The 17,561-nt window shown below is 41.1% G+C and overlaps 1 protein-coding gene across 1 annotated transcript in view; it reads right to left on the bottom strand.

The window, feature by feature from the left end:
• CUBN (cubilin) overlaps positions 1–17,561 on the bottom strand; it is a gene marked incomplete at its 5' end in the record, with an annotated part of 137,108 nt that overhangs the window by 11,539 nt on the left and 108,008 nt on the right. Inside the window, 9 exons of the mRNA XM_079947699.1 lie at positions 3,928–4,145; positions 5,550–5,679; positions 8,805–9,002; positions 10,492–10,641; positions 11,894–12,053; positions 13,777–13,964; positions 14,934–15,159; positions 15,903–16,024; positions 16,456–16,605. Coding sequence (XP_079803825.1) covers positions 3,928–4,145; positions 5,550–5,679; positions 8,805–9,002; positions 10,492–10,641; positions 11,894–12,053; positions 13,777–13,964; positions 14,934–15,159; positions 15,903–16,024; positions 16,456–16,605 — 1,542 coding nt within the window. The remainder of the gene's footprint in view (positions 1–3,927; positions 4,146–5,549; positions 5,680–8,804; positions 9,003–10,491; positions 10,642–11,893; positions 12,054–13,776; positions 13,965–14,933; positions 15,160–15,902; positions 16,025–16,455; positions 16,606–17,561) is intronic.

Raw genomic sequence — 17,561 nt, 5'->3', positions numbered from 1 at the left:
TCTGCTTTAATTTGAAGCTTTTTTAAAAAGACAACTGTGAAAATTTGCATTTAATTATTCCATATCAGAATCTGTATTTAAATATGTACGGCATCACAAAACAAACATCTAAATGCATATTTGAGATCAATGTGTGCATTTCAGTCTAAAATGCATTTTGGTACTTTTTAAATTTGAGAATAGTATCACAAAACTTGAAGAACTATACCCAGGCAGTGCAAATTCAGCTGGGTTTGCTTAAAAATGTGGAGTGAACAAAATTATACTGCATCCCTAAACGCCCCTGCTCCCAGATGCTTTTTCATTATACACACCTGGAGGACCAACAAGCGCCCCCACCCCCACTTTGGTTGATTCGGATAAAGGCCTTACTGTGGATTTTGAAATTTTATAAAATGGAATAATTGAAAGAGTGCGTAGAGCTCCTTCTGAGCCCCAATCCGTGCAAACTGGACCAACAATATTACCTTATGTCTTTTGCACATAATGTTTCTGCTAATGTAACCCATTGCAAAAAAATGTGCCTTTCTTGTGACTATCTCTCACTGCTGACTAGGCTTGAACTGATGGAAGGAGGTTTGAAGCCAAATATTGAGCAGTGTGATTTTGGCTTAAATGTAGTGCTTGTATGCTGTGACAGCAGTATTAGTGCAACAATATTTCTGGCTCAAATAAGATAATTGCAAAAGAAGCAGCAGCAGCAGCGAAATTGATAGAATTACAGACACAACATCGGTTGGAATGGCACCAGCAATCATGAAGGGATGAAATATGAGAGAGTCACATCTAAGGCAGAGGTTTTCTCTCCATTCAAAGCATGAATGATATTCAATCCATTCAGCTCCGCTGGAGATAACTGTAAATACTTGCACTTAATTATAAACAGATCTCTGGTACGGAACTAAGCCAACATGTCGAGCCATATGTAGAACATCACTTCTCAGTAGCTCATGCTTTGTTACATTCTCTTTGCCCCTCATCACCGCAACATTAAAAAGGTTCCAGAATAACACAACAAAACCCAGAATGAAAAACATCCAAACTCAAAAAAACAGAGGTAGAGAAATCAGACAAATCTGAATCCTGGGTAGCCCAGTTAACTGAGACCTCCAACCAACTAGTGAACTTCAGCCTGTTGGGCTATGTACCTGTTTAGGCTGATTCCCAAGCCAAATTGAGAGGGATCTGGGCACTGGCTGGGCAGCCCAGAGCAATTCTGGCCTGTCAGAGGGTGGGGCATAAGGTAGGGAGGGAAGGGGTGACTAAAAGAAAGGACTACTGGGCCTTCAAAGGAGAAGGTAGGGGTGGGTGGGTGTGCTCAATTTCTCCTTCTTCCGACTCCCTGAAGCAACAGCACACAGGATTAAATATCCCTGCTCCCTGAATAAGCAGGAAGTTTTCATCCTGTGCAGTGCTGGTTACTACTGCTTCTCAATGTTCCCTTCCAAGTGTCAGAGACCAGGCTGAGGAGTACAGCTCTGAGGAGGAATGGTGGAAGCCTCCCCCTGCTTCTGACCAGGATCCTGAAACTGTCGAGGAGCAGTGGAGCAGTATAGATTTGGAACAGTGGTTTGCAGAGGGACATAGTTTTGAAGACAAAAGTTGGGAAGAACTGGGGGGGGGGTGAGCAGCAAAGTGAAGAAGAACAGGAAGAGAGAGGGCTAACAGACTCTCTCTTGCTGGAAACTATTCAGCCTATCTGTCCAAGGTCACGTAGAGCAGAAAAGGTGGCAACACAAAACACAAGGTGGTTGCAAGATCAGGTTGCAAGATGGAAGTGACATGGGGGGAAGTGGGGGGAATCCTTCACTGGGAACACTTTCCTCCCCAAAATGGATGTTTTGTTCTTTTGCTGTGATCATTAAAGACTCTTTGGTAAGGGACTCCTTTTGCTTTGTCCTGCTTATCTACAGCCAAAGGGGGGGAGGAAGCCAAATCCCAGGAGCCTGACACCAAGCCACTGCCTTCCTACATTTTCCCCTTCTTTGGTTTGGATTTTCACAGACCTTCTCTTTCTCAGTGTATGCCTGGTAAGAGAAAATCTGGACTGAAGGAGGGGAAAGTATGGGAGTGCAGTGATCTGGAGGAGAATTCATATGGACAATGGATAATAAATGGAGGTACAGCAGCTTACCATCCACATTAAATGACAGTATTGATGAGACCCTACTGATGCAGTATTCCTAATAAAAAGAAGTTGTTTTGATTAAATTGCATGATGGTGTTTCTTCTCAATTTTTTCTAATTAATTCATATAGCTTCTTTTCATGTCAACAAAATGCTCATCAATAATAATAATAATAATAATAATAATAATAATAATAATAATAATCCAGAAAAGATGAAGTAGAGATAACCTTATTTTGGATGACATTTGTGCAAAAATCGTAAGTAACCATTGATGAAAAGGGGCAGGATTTTGAAGGAAGGAAATCAGGAATGTTTAGATTGCTCCAAATGAGTTTACCATTTGTGTTCACCTCCTTCCAAGATTTAATTAAGGCTACCCACAACATTAAGCAGAACACAGTAATCACATTAGCCAGTCTCACTTCACTAACGCAGCCAGGGTGGTGTACACTTGCTAAACATTAATGAAGAATTGTGTTTCACATTTGCACTCTGGATGCTGCACTAATACAACACCTCTTGGCCTTTCTGTTCTGGCAGATGACATGGAGCTCCTTTCACAAGATTAATTTCCCATGAGCTTTCTGGCTTTACTTGATTTAGATCTGCCTTCATCAACAAAGTGCCCTGCTGATGTTCAGGACTGCCACACCCATCAGCCACAGTCAATGCAGTTCTGCTGGTTGGAGCTGATGAGCATTGTAGACTGACGCATCTGGAGGGCACCAGGTTGGTGAAGTCTGATCTAGATTTAAGCAGAGTTCTTTAACCTACCTTTGAGGGAGGGAGAGAATCCAGAATCCAACCTTCCTCCACGAGGAAGCAGCACTTTAATTTCACAATAACCTTGTAATATAGAGAAGGTAGCACTCCAGATATACTCCTTATCGCTATATTGCTTTTAGATCAGTGTTTCTTAACCTGTGGGTCCCCAGATGTTGTTGGACTATAACTCCCATCATTCCTAACCAGCATGACCAGTGGTCAGGGATGATGGGAGTTGTAGTCCAACAACACCTGGGGACCCACAGGTTGAGAACCGTTGTTTTAGATGGTATCAAATGAAAAACAGCTGCCAGCTGTGGTGTGCGCATGTGCACAATAGCTGAGTGTTAAGGATATTTCTGCTACGTCACAAATGCTTTATGACAAAGTGACAAAAAGTTAAGGGAGTTACTGCCGTCCACCCACCCACCCCACCCTGCAAAACCCCAATGAATTACCAAAAGAAGAACAGGTAGGTAGCTATTTTCAGTCTATCACTGATCTATTCAACTGTCATAGGAAGGCTGAATTAAAGTCTGTATAATTAACATTAAAGGTAAAGGGACCCCTGACCATTAGGTCCAGTCGTGGCCAACTCTGGGGTTGTGGCACTCATCTCGCTTTATTGGCCAAGGGAGCCGGCGTAGAGCTTCCGAGTCATGGCGAACCAGAGCAGCACACATAGGAAAACATTCATAAACCATCATCTGGTGCTCCCCTGCCCCCAGTGTGGGACAGTTCACCCTGTGAGCTCAGGATCCTACCACCTCATTCTGCTGCACATGAAGGTAAGGCTGGGCAGAATGACTAAATACTGTAATATTAAACCATTATACTTTACCCTCACTATGAGTATAAAAAAGGGTACTTCAGGTCTACTAAGGTGCTAAAGCATTCACGGATATGCCAGTCTAGGTTTGCACAAATGAAGCAACTAAAGAAAAGAAAACCTAGCAAATATTTCCTATATATAACTCATGCTATTTCATAGCAGCTGGCTTGCATTGAATGTGCTGGAGAATTCCCTTTTACCTAGTGTCTCTCTGAATGATGCTCTCCATCCATTGGCTGTTCCAGAGGAATCAGTCCTGAACAGCAGGAGCAAGTTGTTTGCGGAGCTCTTGATAGAAGGTGGGAGGGCCACGCCGCAGAACGTGCCCAGGAGCGGAGCATATATGTTCAGGCCATCATACACAGTAACAGAATCCTTGTGGCAAGAAGAGGATGCTTCAAGGTGGAAGCTGTTGAACCTGTCAAGGGCATTTTTACTAATAAGTGGGATTGTTTCAGTCCTGTTTTCTTAAAATGCATTTGGGGATAAAAAATAGTGGCAACAGATATCAGTCTCCATTGGTGTGGCCAACATCATCAGCCCCAACCAGCATAGTCAATGGACTAGTATTTTATTTCTTTACAGAAATTTATACACTCTCAGCTCATTAAAAACAATCATGGCAGCATGCAAGAAAAATATGATTAAAGTATCATAAAACACAGAACAAATGAAGAACACTGAAATATATCTACTCTTCAAAAACATTTGGTGAAACAAAAATGTTTCCAGAGGGTGACTAGATATCGGATCCTAAGTGCCTATCTGATTTCAATAGGAAGAGCATTCCACTTTGCTGGAAAGAATTATGGCAGAATCTGTCAAACTGGGTTTCTCTCGGTTCCTCATTTTTTCAATCTTAAATTCAGTCTACATAATACACAGACACAGAAAAAGAATGTACGTGTTTTCCTGTATATTTATCCTATTAAATACATTTGGACCTAAAATATGCATTTTCTTCAAGCCATGTTCCCTACAGTACTGTATTTTTGCATGTTCCTTTCACTTATATACAAAGATTGTGCACTTTTCGCTAGTATTCAATTTTTGCACACACTTTTGGGTTGGTTCTGTGCATCGCAGAAATTCAGGGAAGTGCAAATTTCGAAGGTTCACTGAGTTTTGGTTTGCATATTGGTCTGGGATGTGCAAATTAGGTGGACACACATTAAAATGCAAACCAAAATAAATTTCTTATCCATTCTTGTCCACAGCACCTGAAGCGTACCATGTCGTCTACCCTGGTCTATTCAAACACTGTGGCATTCTGACTTTTCTTGGGTGTTTTTTTTATGGGAAAGGTTCTGGACTGAAGAAAAAGCACTTAAGGGTAGAACTACAATCACAATCCAATGTAAGGTTATTCAGAAATAAGTCCCACTGAACTCAACGGCACTGACTTACAAATAAAGTTGCATAAAATTGCGGTCCTACATATACTTGGAAACAAATCACACTGGGTGCAGCTAGGCTATTTTGAAAGTAAACTTCCATGGGATTGGCTGCATACTTTTAAAACACATTTCTCTCCTCAAATACTTCTGGGAACTGTAGCTTGTTAAGGGTTGTTCTGTGAGAGGTGAACTACAGTGCCCAGAATTCTTTGAGGGAAAGAATGTACTTTGAATATGCTTTAAAGATATATAGTGTGCACAGTCCTAGGTACTAAGGCACTAACAATTCCCATGCTTGCTGTCACTATAGCAGTTTAAAACCAAACCAAACCAACCCAACCCAACCCAAACCAACCCAAATCAAACCAAACCTAGAAACCATGATTTTTTCATCATAAACTGAAAACTGCTCTTGGCTTACATACTTGAGTGCCACTATCTTGTTGCTTCTGACAGTGATGTAGTATGAACAGTTCATGTTGTGATGGTACTCAGTAAATGAATGGGTAGGGCTCCTGACTGTACCTCGAGAGCTGTTGAATACGCCGCCACAAGCTGCAGTGAAAGGCAAAAGATTATCATTACTGCCGAAGAACCTCTTTGCCATACACACTTTGGGTCTAGGGTTTCACTAAAATGCAGTAAGCGCTGGTCTATTTTGTTGATACCTGGTCAAATATCCCTTTCATTTTCTCCTTCAGAGTTGGAGTCCAACAATATCTGGAGGGCAACATGGAGGTATACATTCTAGTATATATATAATTTGTTATATGGTTAAAAACCAGCATACTCCATTTAATACAACAAATACTAGTATGGGTAAAGTAAAGTAAAGTAAAATGGTAAGTACAACAGAAGATGCAGATAAAACACAACAATTCATAAAAGTTACATTTTTAAAAAGAAAAGAACCAGCAGAAAGTGAGCACTTAGCCTGGAGGTTGAAGGCCTACCCAAACAACAATGCCATAGGGTAGGTGGCAAAATGCTTTCACTGGATCTCCTGAGACAGAGTTCCACAGAGCGGCTGCCCCAGTTCAAAAGAGGCCCTCTCCTGATGACCACAGAGGCTCATATATGAGGAGACCATTGGTTTCTTTAATTACCGTATTTTTCGCTCTATAAGATGCACCAGACCATAAGACACACCTAGTTTTTGGAGGAGGAAAACAAGAAAAAAAATATTCTGAATCTCAGAAGCCAGAACAACAAGAAGGATCGCTGCGCAGCGAAAGCAGCAATCCCTCTTGCTGTTCTGACTTCTGGGATAGCTGCGCAGCCTGCATTCACTCCATAAGACACACACACATTTCCCCTTACTTTTTAGGGGGGAAAAAGTGAGTCTTATAGAGCAAAAAATACGGTATTTGAGCCACAGTGATGGTTGTTTCCTGTGTCCCTGATTACTTCACTGGTGCATGGGAAAGGCTTTGAAATGCATTAAATCCTTCAGTTGGATTCAGTAGGAGATCCCAACTTTTTGGAGGTGGAGGGTGATTGAGTGGCTTTGTAACTGCTGCATGGCTCCCTCAGGGTGAAAGTTAATGCCCGCTTTAAGATCTACTGAAGAATTTGCAGCGGCAGAAGCCACAGTACATTCTTATTTTTATTCTCCATAATGGATGCCATTGGGAGTCTGAGAGGTGGCTCAGTCTTTGTCCTCTGGTTCACAGCTCTCTGCAAAACCATCTGTGACCACCATTGTGCTCTCTTTTATAGTCTTCCATTTGGCAGTCAACCACTCTGGGCTCTCTCTTGACAAATCGCCCAAGCCCACTGCTGTCCAAGCTTCTAAAGGACTAGTCATCACAGCAACCACTAGCATTGCAAAGCAAATTCTTTAACAGGCAATGAATGCCTAGGCTCCCATTCCTCATTTTCAGCTACGGTAGGGTGGCGTCTATCGAGCGCTGCCCTTTGGACTGTTGACAAATAAGAGACAAAAGCACAAGAGGTTTTAAAAAAGCAGTGCTTATGGTACGCAAGAAGAGAAAAGCTTCTCTCTTCTTCCCCCTTTTGTCTTTTGTGAAGGATGAAGCTAGAAGGAAACAGAATGTTCATGGCTAGAATGTGTTTTGCATGGGCCAAAAAGCCAATAAAAAGCTACTAGTCATACTTCACAAATGTCAGGAGTTAAAGGTCAGGTGGCAGCAGCCAATTTGAGTGAGTTATGAAGGCCTCTTTCACAAGTAAATTAACATTGTCATCTTCAATGGTATTCCGTCTGGCCAGTAGCTCTCAGGATGACTCATTTCAAACAATGATACTTGATTTCATGCTTTGAGGCAAATAGCTATTTCTCAAGGCTATGGCAAGGAGGGAACATACTACCTGGTACAAAAAAATGAGGTTCACATACTTGTTATCAGCCCAACGTTTGATTAAGTCTTAATTTTTTTTCCCATTGTCAAGGTCTGTGAGGTAGCTGGGGCCTAGCTATTTTCTTTGACTCAGAAGCCACATCCAAAGGAAGAGGGTTTAGTTTCTTCCCTGCCTAGAACATTTTATACTGGACTAGACACTTCCAATAGCTCAATCCCATGGGCATTGGATAGTTTGTCTTTGAGGATATTGCACTATGTGATCTTTGCAAAGTAAATTCATATGTAATAGAACTAATGTGTTCTTAGGAGCTTCTTTATGAGACCCAAATGAGATTAATGTACAGGAAGTTTTTAAAAAGAGCAAACAAGAACAATGCTTTATAGGTTGCATAAAATTTACTAAAAAATGTATTCCCTGGAAATATGATGATGATGATAAAAAATTACAAGAACTCACTAAAAAAATGACTACAGATTTATGCTGAATGTGTGCACATGGATTTCTCCATTCCGGATTCCACTATTTCGGTGGCAAAGGAAAAGCAGAGGAGAAATTGTTTTGCAAACTGCTTGCTAGAATCCCATTCTGGCACTGAACCTTGAATCATGCAAATGTAAAAACACGGCATTGTATTCAGGGTCATTTTGCTTCATTGCCAGTGGGATATACACAATGAAAAGAGATGGCCTTGAACTGTTTATTTGGCATTGGGCTAATCCTGAGTGTTTTATGACAATTATTTCTGAAAACAGGAGGAGTGCTTTGTGTGTGATATATGTCACAGTTAACTCTGAAACTAAGGATCAAATCCTAAGCTTACTTATCTGTAGCTAAGCCACTGTGATCACAGAAGGGGATGCTTTGCAACAAGCGTTCATAGGGTGATATCCAATTAATGGGCTGCATCAGTGCAAGGATTTCTGTTTGAGCAATGGAACTTCTCCCTCTCTTCTCTCGAGTGTCCCCTAAATCTGTTCCAGGGGTTACCCTAGCCTTATGGAGCAGATTTGTGGGAAGACCACAGGGCATTCACATGAGGAAAAGGGAGAAGTTTTATTGGGCAAGTGCATATTCTTGCACAGTCTGATGGGATGCATTAGTTGGATAGCATCCTTAGACTACAGGTGCCCATATGGGTTACATGGATTACCCCTTGGCCCCTAGATCAAATTGTTCTCTAAGCAGTGGTTCTGAAAATGGGTGAGGTTTTTCATTGGTTGGTGTCTTGTTTGTTTTTACAAATTTGGAGGAACCCAGAAAGTCAAGGGATAGTTAGGTCTTCTTCCAGGGCATCATTACGTTGCCTGATGCATAGAAACACATGTTGTTCCCACTAACAATGTGTGGCTACTCACGAATTGCAGCATAAGTGGCCAGAAATCCGACGCCAACAATATGAGAATCTGTGTAGAAATTCAACAGTGTGGATCCAACGATGCTGATAGGATGAGGGATTTCATTGCCGCAAAACGTTTCTTCGGGGTTAGGGCCAGCTCTGTCCCCTCTGAAGACCTTCACTCCATCATAAGCACAATCTCCTAAGGCATTATGAGCTGCACAGCATAAAAATTTAGAACAGTTCATCAATATTTTGTGGAACTGTTTACCCATCCTCTAAGTACTTTTTTTTAGCCAATTTACCCCATCATAGAAACCAAACTAGGGCACTACTTGTGGAGCAGGAGCGGGAAACTTTTTCAGCCTAATGGGAAATCTTCATGGGGGGACCAGCCAGTGGTGGGTGGAGGCAGAGGAAAAAGTGAATGGGGTCAGAGGCAAAGACAGGTAGATCTTCTCCTTCATTTAATTTAAGGAAGAGAAAATCAAACACAGTATCAGAGGAGAATTTTATATATATATATATATATAGAGAGAGAGAGAGAGAGAGAGAGAGTCCCATATATATTTCAAATTTTCTTTCTCTCAAAACTGATCTCCTTTTTCTATGCTTGGTTACAGGTTATTGTTTATATATGAAGAAACCCTAAAGTGGATCATGCTATAACTGATAGGTGACATTCTTGCCTGCTACAGGACTGCAGTTTTGTTTCTTGTTTTGTAGTAAACAAGAAGCTAGCCAAAAAGTAATAATCTGGAGTGGCACAAGCCAGCACAATGGTACAGTTGTTTCTGATTTCCAAAATACAAGCACATGCCAAGATGAGTGAATCATCTCTTAGGAATCATCTCCCACTCCTTGTGTGCTCGATTTCAACTAAATATTTGTGATACAGTGTGTTCTGTATCCTTCTGGTTAGAGTGAGCCGAGAACACTTTTGAGCTATAATACATCCTTGCAAACACAGATAACGAACGAAACCGTTTGTTTAGAGACAGCTGGTCTTGGAGGCCTCATAAAAGATAAATAGGAACACTAATCTTCTAAGTGACTCCTTTACTGTTCCTGTAATGCTTTACGGAAGTAACTACTTGCTGCTGATTTTTTTCTTACTTTATGAATGCTTCTGAAATCCTCTTCATCTAGAATTGTACCCCAGTTTTCATTTTCCACACTGCCTTAAACAAGGTACCGTATTTTTCACTCTATAAGATGCACCAGACCATAAGACGCACCTAGTTTTTGGAGGAGGAAAACAATAAAAAAAATATCCTGAATTTCAGAAGCCAGAACAACAAGAGGGATCACTGCACAGTGAAAGCAGCAATCCCTCTTGCTGTTCTGGCTTCTCGGATAGCTGTGCAGCCTGCATTCGCTCCATAAGACGGACACACATTTCCCCTTACTTTTTAGGAGGGAAAAAGTGAGTCTTATAGAGCAAAAAATACGGTATATGTGAGTAGGGAAGTCTGATACATCAGTGTGGCAACTCCAGATCTGCCTACTCAATGTGAGGGCCAAGGACAGACACCTGGCTGTGGGCTGTGCTGTGCTGCTGGGAAAGCATTGCAGCAAGTGCCCAAGATTTCCAGGAGCTGATACCTGCTCAGAATATGCCTTTAGACACATTCATTCTTCCAGAGGGAACGTTTTCACAATTTGGTAAATACCGAGGTGAAAGGATTAACATTTCTGTCACTTACATTGCAAACCAAACGTATGGAAACGTAGGATGACAATGGACTGTGGTTCCACATCTATGATATAATTGCAATTCATGTTGTTGTCGTATTGATGGGGAAAATTAGGAGAGGCTATTCGACCTGATGGCGCAGTGAAGTTCGCTCCACACCCTGCATGTAAACAAAGAAACAGTCTGCTGGCATTGAAAAAGTTCAAAATCAATTATCTCCATGTGATTTCTGGGTATAAGGACAGAATGGTAAGGACATGTAAAATACTTTCCACTTTTTGCAGCCTATAAAGTGTCTCAGTGCATGCTCTGGAAAGGTATTAAAATCAAACAAAAAATTAAAATATGTCAGTATAGTTTTATTATTTATCCTCTACCCATCCAAATGAATGCTTAAGTTGATTTACAAGCAATTAACGGTTATTGCTAGTATTTTTTAAAAAATAGAACCAAGGCATTTGTGTCATGTTTCTCATTCCAATACATCTAAGATCCTAGTTCCCACTTCAAACCTCAGGTGGGGTCTCATGTGTCTGTATATACCTCTACAGCAAAATAAGATAATTCCTGCATATAGACAACCAGCAAATGAGAAAGTGTGCAAAACCAGAACTGTTCTCCTTGAGACATTTAGTTGTCTGTGTGTAAATAATATTTTCTATAAAAGAGGATTTACTCTTGTAAGCCTCCACTTGCAATGTGATGTGGCGTAGCTACAACTGAACTTATATCTCCACCCCACGCATACCCTGGGATATGGGTCCATTGTGCCATCAGTTTGCATCACTGTATCATGCCTATCAGATCTGGTTAGTATCCCAGTACGTACACTGCCATAAATGGAGCTTCTGTGGAGAAAGGGAGGTCCTTTACAGTATTCCTATCCTCTGCATTTGTGATGCCACTGTACTGACACAGTTTGAATTAACCTCCCAATAAACAGTGCCAACAATATAGAGGCCTACATCCTACTCAGTTTCCAATCCAGGTATGCAAGCACCTAAGCTACACCTCCAATATAGATGACGCTTCAGATGTAGATCATCACAGCAATCCTCGGATTCAGAATTATTTACCGCATTTTACTTCCTTAAGACCAGAATGCACCTACCTCTTCCAGGAAGGCTAAATATTGTGCTGCTGAATAGAAAACTCTCCAAGGATTTATTTTAGCATATTTGTAATTTTGCTTTCTATTCTGTGCCTGGCATTTTATAGTATAATACAGTTATTAGTAATTTTATCGCTATGGCTCTCTATTTTGTTTTGCTTGGATTCATTTTATATGTTTTATGAAGTTTCTTTTTTCTAATACTAATACTTTATTTTATATATTTTATGAAGTTTCTTTTTTCTAATACTGACCATTGACCATAATAAAGAGGTTGATTGATATTGATTGATTTACTTACTGCTTATAAAAGATGCAGAAAAGCCATGTCCTGGGATGTCCTGTGACTGAAACACTACTGTCATCACATTTCCTGGTGCAACAATAGGTCCGGGAGCTGAATTTCCACACCCAACAGCTAATACTGCATCTTCCTGTTCATTATCACGTCCTCTCAACACCTGGGGGAAAGGGTTACTCTTTTTTGAACATCTAAATAAGGCCTTGTGCGGATTTTCATTTTACACCAGCTCCAAACAGTTTATGGCAATCCTGGTTTTACCATTGTTGTTGTTGTTGTTGTTGTTGTTGTTTAGTCGTTTAGTTGTGTCCGACTCTTCGTGACCCCATGGATCAGAGCACGCCAGGTTTTACCATACAGGCCAGCAAAACAGTAGGATGTTAGACTCATACAGACTCATATAATAAAAACACCCATTCTCAGTTGTCACAAGACACAAACCCTGATTGTAGCACCAGGTTTCAAAATGTGAATGGTGGTGGTGGGGAAACAATTAGGAGGAAATCTTACAGATGGCACCTTTCGCTTTAGCTCTATAATGGCAGTGTTAAGTCTCAAAGCTCAGTGTACTCGCTGGTACAGTATTTCCTTATTTTACCTGCTAGTGTCAGTTTCAGGCTGCTAATATATTTTAGGAAAGAAAAATACAGTAATTTATATGTACTGTGCATAACTGAGGAAGAAACACCTGAGATCACCTATCAATGTTCAAATGCAGCCTCAAACGTAGACCAGGGAGGTGAGATGGAATTAACAGTGTGCTTAGCATTAATTCATTCTTCAATCTAACCCTGCTTGGGTGAGCTTTTCATTCTGGGAGAAAACATTAAAATCCATTAAGGTCAACAAGTTCAAACTATGCTGAGCATGGTTATTAATACACAGGTGTTGCTGGTGAAGACACCTGGAGAACCTGGACTCATGTTCCCAAAGGCCTAGTACAGCTCTTGTGTGTTTGCAACAGCTTCTATTTTCAAAAAGAAAGGCATCAAATCGCTTTCTTTAATGGCACATTGAATGCTTCACCCAAAGAGCCACAGTGGGCAAATCCTTTCTGATTTCTGCACCCCCCACCAAGGATCTCTTGTGCACAAAAGCATATTTCAGTTAACATCTTCAAACTCTATCCCATTCAGTAGGCTGAAACATGAACTCTAAATTGGCCAAGGTATATTCCCATTGCTTCTACAAATATATGCCATCTTGGCCCTCTTTGAGCAGTAACCCAGCCGCTCATGTCTTCCTACACAATGATAAATTATGCCTGCCCTTTATGAACAAGTGGGAGTTGTGTGCTTTTGCACAGTCCGGGAACAACAACACACAACATCTGCCAAATTCTTTAGAAAACTATTAGGCTCTAAGGAATGCCAAACATCCCCTTCTCTTCAAGTGTCTTCCAGAGAAGCAGATTTTTAACAGCCAAGGAAGTTTACATTATTATTTTGTTATTCCTGAACATTTTCAGGTATTTGATGAAAGCAACATTAAAGAAACAGGTTTTCTGATACAGAGTGCATATCAATTTATGTAAAAGCAGGCACAGATTGGGGTGTTTTTCTGTCATTATTTTCCGTATAAAATGTGAACAACTTGGCCTTGTTTTTCCAAAAAGACCCTTGCTTAGGGACCAATTCTAAGCACCCTGGGAGGGCTGCCAAGGGGCCATTGGATGTTGTGGACCTGCCTGTCCACCTCCAGAGTGGGACATCTATGGGCAGACAGGAAAATTCACCACAGAAGCCTCTGCTTTACAGAGTCAGTACGTCTACTTACCTGGAGCTCAATCCTTAGACCTGCTTCACCAGCCTAAAACTGCTTGGCTAGTGAACTATACTTACACTTAGCATAGTCCATAATATTGACAAAACATATTTACTTACCTTCACATAACTGCTCTGACACTGCCCGTAGCTATCTGGAATCTGGAAATTCTCACTGAAGGTTATCTCCAAATGTTTGCTTTCATGGGTAATTATTGTCCACGAGCACCTAATGTTACTAGGAAAGTCCTGGGGCCAGTGGGGAGAATGGATGGTGCCATTTTCAGAATGAAGGATGCCCCCACATCCTGCAAAAATGACAGAGGGTTATAGAATGAGTCAAAAATGCATGCATGCATCTGGATGGAAGATCACATTGCGCAATCTTTTCCTGGTGAAAAGGTATGGATTCATGGTCAGATGGCAGTGGCTTCTTCTGCTGACTGTTGGAGGTAGGACCATCACTCAGTGGCAGAGCGCATGCTTTTCATACAGTACGTCTGAGCATTGATCCCTGGCATCTTCAGGTGGAGCTTTCTGAAACCACAGAGAGCTGTTGCCATTTAATGCAGACTACAAAACTAGATGAACCAATGGCCCAAGGCAGCTCTCTACTTTCCCAACCATTTGTAACCAAAAGCAGTCATGTAGGACTTATGTAGCACACTCTGAAAAGTGTATTATTAATAAGTCCCTATATCAGAGTACAGTGGTACCTCGGGTTAAGTACTTAATTCATTCCAGAGGTCCGTTCTTAACCTGAAACTGTTCTTAGCCTGAAGCACCACTTTAGCTAATGGGGTCTCCTGCTGCTGCCGTGCCGCCGGAGCACGATTTCTGTTCTCATCCTGAAGCAAAGCTCTTAACCTGAGGTACTATTTCTGGGTTAGTGGAGTCTGTAACCTGAAGTGTATGTAACCCGAGGTACTACTGTATCTTTCTTGACTGTGTGCAGCGGTCTACTAACAGGCAATTCAAAAAGAGTTTGCATCTATCAATTGTATCAAGAGCATTTACCACACTGATGCAGATCATGAAAATGGGCCCTAAGACAATCAGGTGGTAGATGGAGCTATTTTTTGCCCATGGTATACATGCATTTTATCTCTGACTATCAAAGCTTTCCTTCATTAAAATTGTTCTTTATTCCAGCAATGGAGACATTTCCCTGTCCACTACCATATCCAGAGATGGAGGGGGTGGGGTGGGGAGTCCTACTTCACAACAGTCAATGCTATGCATTTGAAGGAAGGAATTTAGAATGGTTTCCTGCTTACCTAAAGAGTCTGCAGTCCATGTTGCATAGAAACCACCTCCCTGCACTGAGTGGTCAGAATTGAAGTTTATTAATAACTGATTGGAGCCTGACTGAATGGTGCCTGGTGATGAAGTTCCACAGTATCGTCCAATGACAGGAGAACTCGGATATCCACCATTCAGAATGGTGACCGAGTCCCATCTACAGGTCCTGTGATTTTCAATTTCAAAGTCCACAAAAGTAAGCTGTGGGAGAGCAATAAGAGATGACCGTGAACATAGAATAGTATCTGCAAAAATGCATCATAAACAGAGCTATCTCAGTCTGCTAAAAGCTCTAATACAAATAGCTTAATATGATAAAATAATCTATTTGTCCTCATTTTTACTCCAGCATAACAGACATCATAATGTGCTCAGTTCACTTACTTGTCTTACTTTCTTTTTTATTTAGGAGGAAGTGCTAAATAGAACCAAGCCAAACACAACCCACCAACATTTTATTGTAGCTTCCAAGGTGTTTAACAGCCTCCTGTTTTCCTAATCCCAGGCAAACAAAAAAAAATATAGAAATTTACTGAGCTGCAGGTATTTGCTGGTGAGATGAATGCAGCTTAGTGTAGGGGAGCCCAGGATTTTGGTGAACACATCTGGAAACACATTGTTGTGCACACCAAAATGTACCCATTTGGTGATGCTCAGCACTGCCCCTCCCCCCCCAAAACAGGTAAAACACCTACACTCCCCTCAAACAAATAAAACAAAAAAGCACACAAACATTGCAAAAAACAAACAACAGTTCATTTAAAAAATATACAACAAATATTAGAAAGGTCAGAGGGTCTTGGAAGGAGTCAAGTGGGTGGTCTGAGGCATGATGACACCCATACTCTCAATTAGAGTACTTCATGTAAAAGTCACCTTGTTCTTATGGATAAAAAATGCACCCATTTATTTTATTATAAGCTGATGAGAAAAGCATTACTCACATTGATGGTATGTCCCTCTGGTGCTACCAAGAGCCAGGAGCAATGGCTAGAACTATTGTAAGGTGCCGGGTAGTTAGGGCTTGAGATAATTCCACTTTCACCTTCCATCACACCACCACAGGCTGAAATAAAATTTGAGATATTTGAAGAAGCTTTGTTCATTGGCTCATAGAAAATGCAGACATGCCAGTTCCTAGGTAGTTTCATTGGGTGGTGTGGGGGGAACACACCTCACTTGCATTGCTTGCATTCACATATAACAGGAAGCCATTGTTTGTTTTAACCATATCTTTTAACAAGCCACAAGCCATTTCACAGATGAGCAAACATGGTTTGTCCCTTTTCCCTAAACCTTGATTTGTTTTCCAGCAGCTCTTGCCTTGTGCATTTGTACAGCGACAAACATTTGGGATGGGATGTCCAAACAAACCATGGTTAAGCAAGACTATTGAGTTCACATCATGGATTATTAACAGAAAACAGGTGTTTGCTTTGCACCTTCAGTACAACCTGTTAGAATCACCATACACAGTAAAAGTAACGTGAAACTTACCCAGAGATCCATAGTGGATGAAGAATCCCTTGTCTGTATTTTGATCATTGCTCAAAAATTGTATCCAGGTCTGAGGAGCTGCTATTAGCAGTGGATGCTGAGGTGGGCTGTGGCCACATAGTCGGTATAAGAGCTCTCCATCAGAATCCCCTAAATAGAAACATGGTGCTATGAAATATCTAAAGCCAGCTAAACTTGACTCCCTTCAAAACAAGCAAAGACACAAAGTTGTTGCAGTACCTTGGCTTCTTGAACCCATTTCCCTATTATTAATTGACAACCATGGTTTAATCACAGTTTAAAAGTGTATGCACCATTTGGCCCTCTCTGGCTAGGGAAAACTGATATTTTGTTATAGTCCGATGAATAAAATGAAATACAAAATAAGAGAGGGTAAAAGGAGGCATTCCAAGGGCAGCTTGGGATCAACTGGACCCATAGCTGTCAACGTTTCCCTTTTTTAAAGGGAAATTCCCTTATTCCGAATAGGATTCCTCACAAGAAAAGGGAAAAGTTGACAGCTATGACTGGACCTAATGCACTTCCATCCCTACAACACGTACCTTGAGGGGGGAGGGAATAGGAACAAAGCAGAATAAAGGAATAACAACAGGGAAAACTCAAAATCCCACCACAGTCACCAGGAGCCCAGTAGAGCTTCGGATTTGACTGTTCATTCACTACAACTATTCTCCTGCTGCCCGTCATGAAATTCTACTCAATATTGATCCAGAGTATATTCCACTGTATAGTTAGCAGAGTAACAACTTCAGCACATTGCAGGATTCCCCAAAAATAGACCAGCAGAGCTTTACTGCTACTGAAGGCAAATGAGCATAATGGTCACAAATCCAATATACTCAGGATTGGCACTGTCCATAAGAAATTCAGTTGCAGCAGACTTGACTTAAACTTACAATAACTTATAATAAGTCTAAACCTTAACACTAGGCATACTATGTAGAGAACACCACACCAGAAGGAAGAGTGATGGAAACAGAAAGTGAAACCCAGGCTCCTTCTGACCCTACTTTTACAGTCAGCATGACCTTGACAAAAGAGGTAAGAAAACCAGTTTAAGCCAGCTGTGCTCAGCTTCTCTGAAG

Source organism: Podarcis cretensis (assembly GCF_951804945.1).
Source record: "Podarcis cretensis genome assembly, chromosome: 12".
Lineage (NCBI taxonomy): Eukaryota > Metazoa > Chordata > Lepidosauria > Squamata > Lacertidae > Podarcis > Podarcis cretensis.
This window is presented reverse-complemented; position numbering and strand designations above follow the sequence as displayed.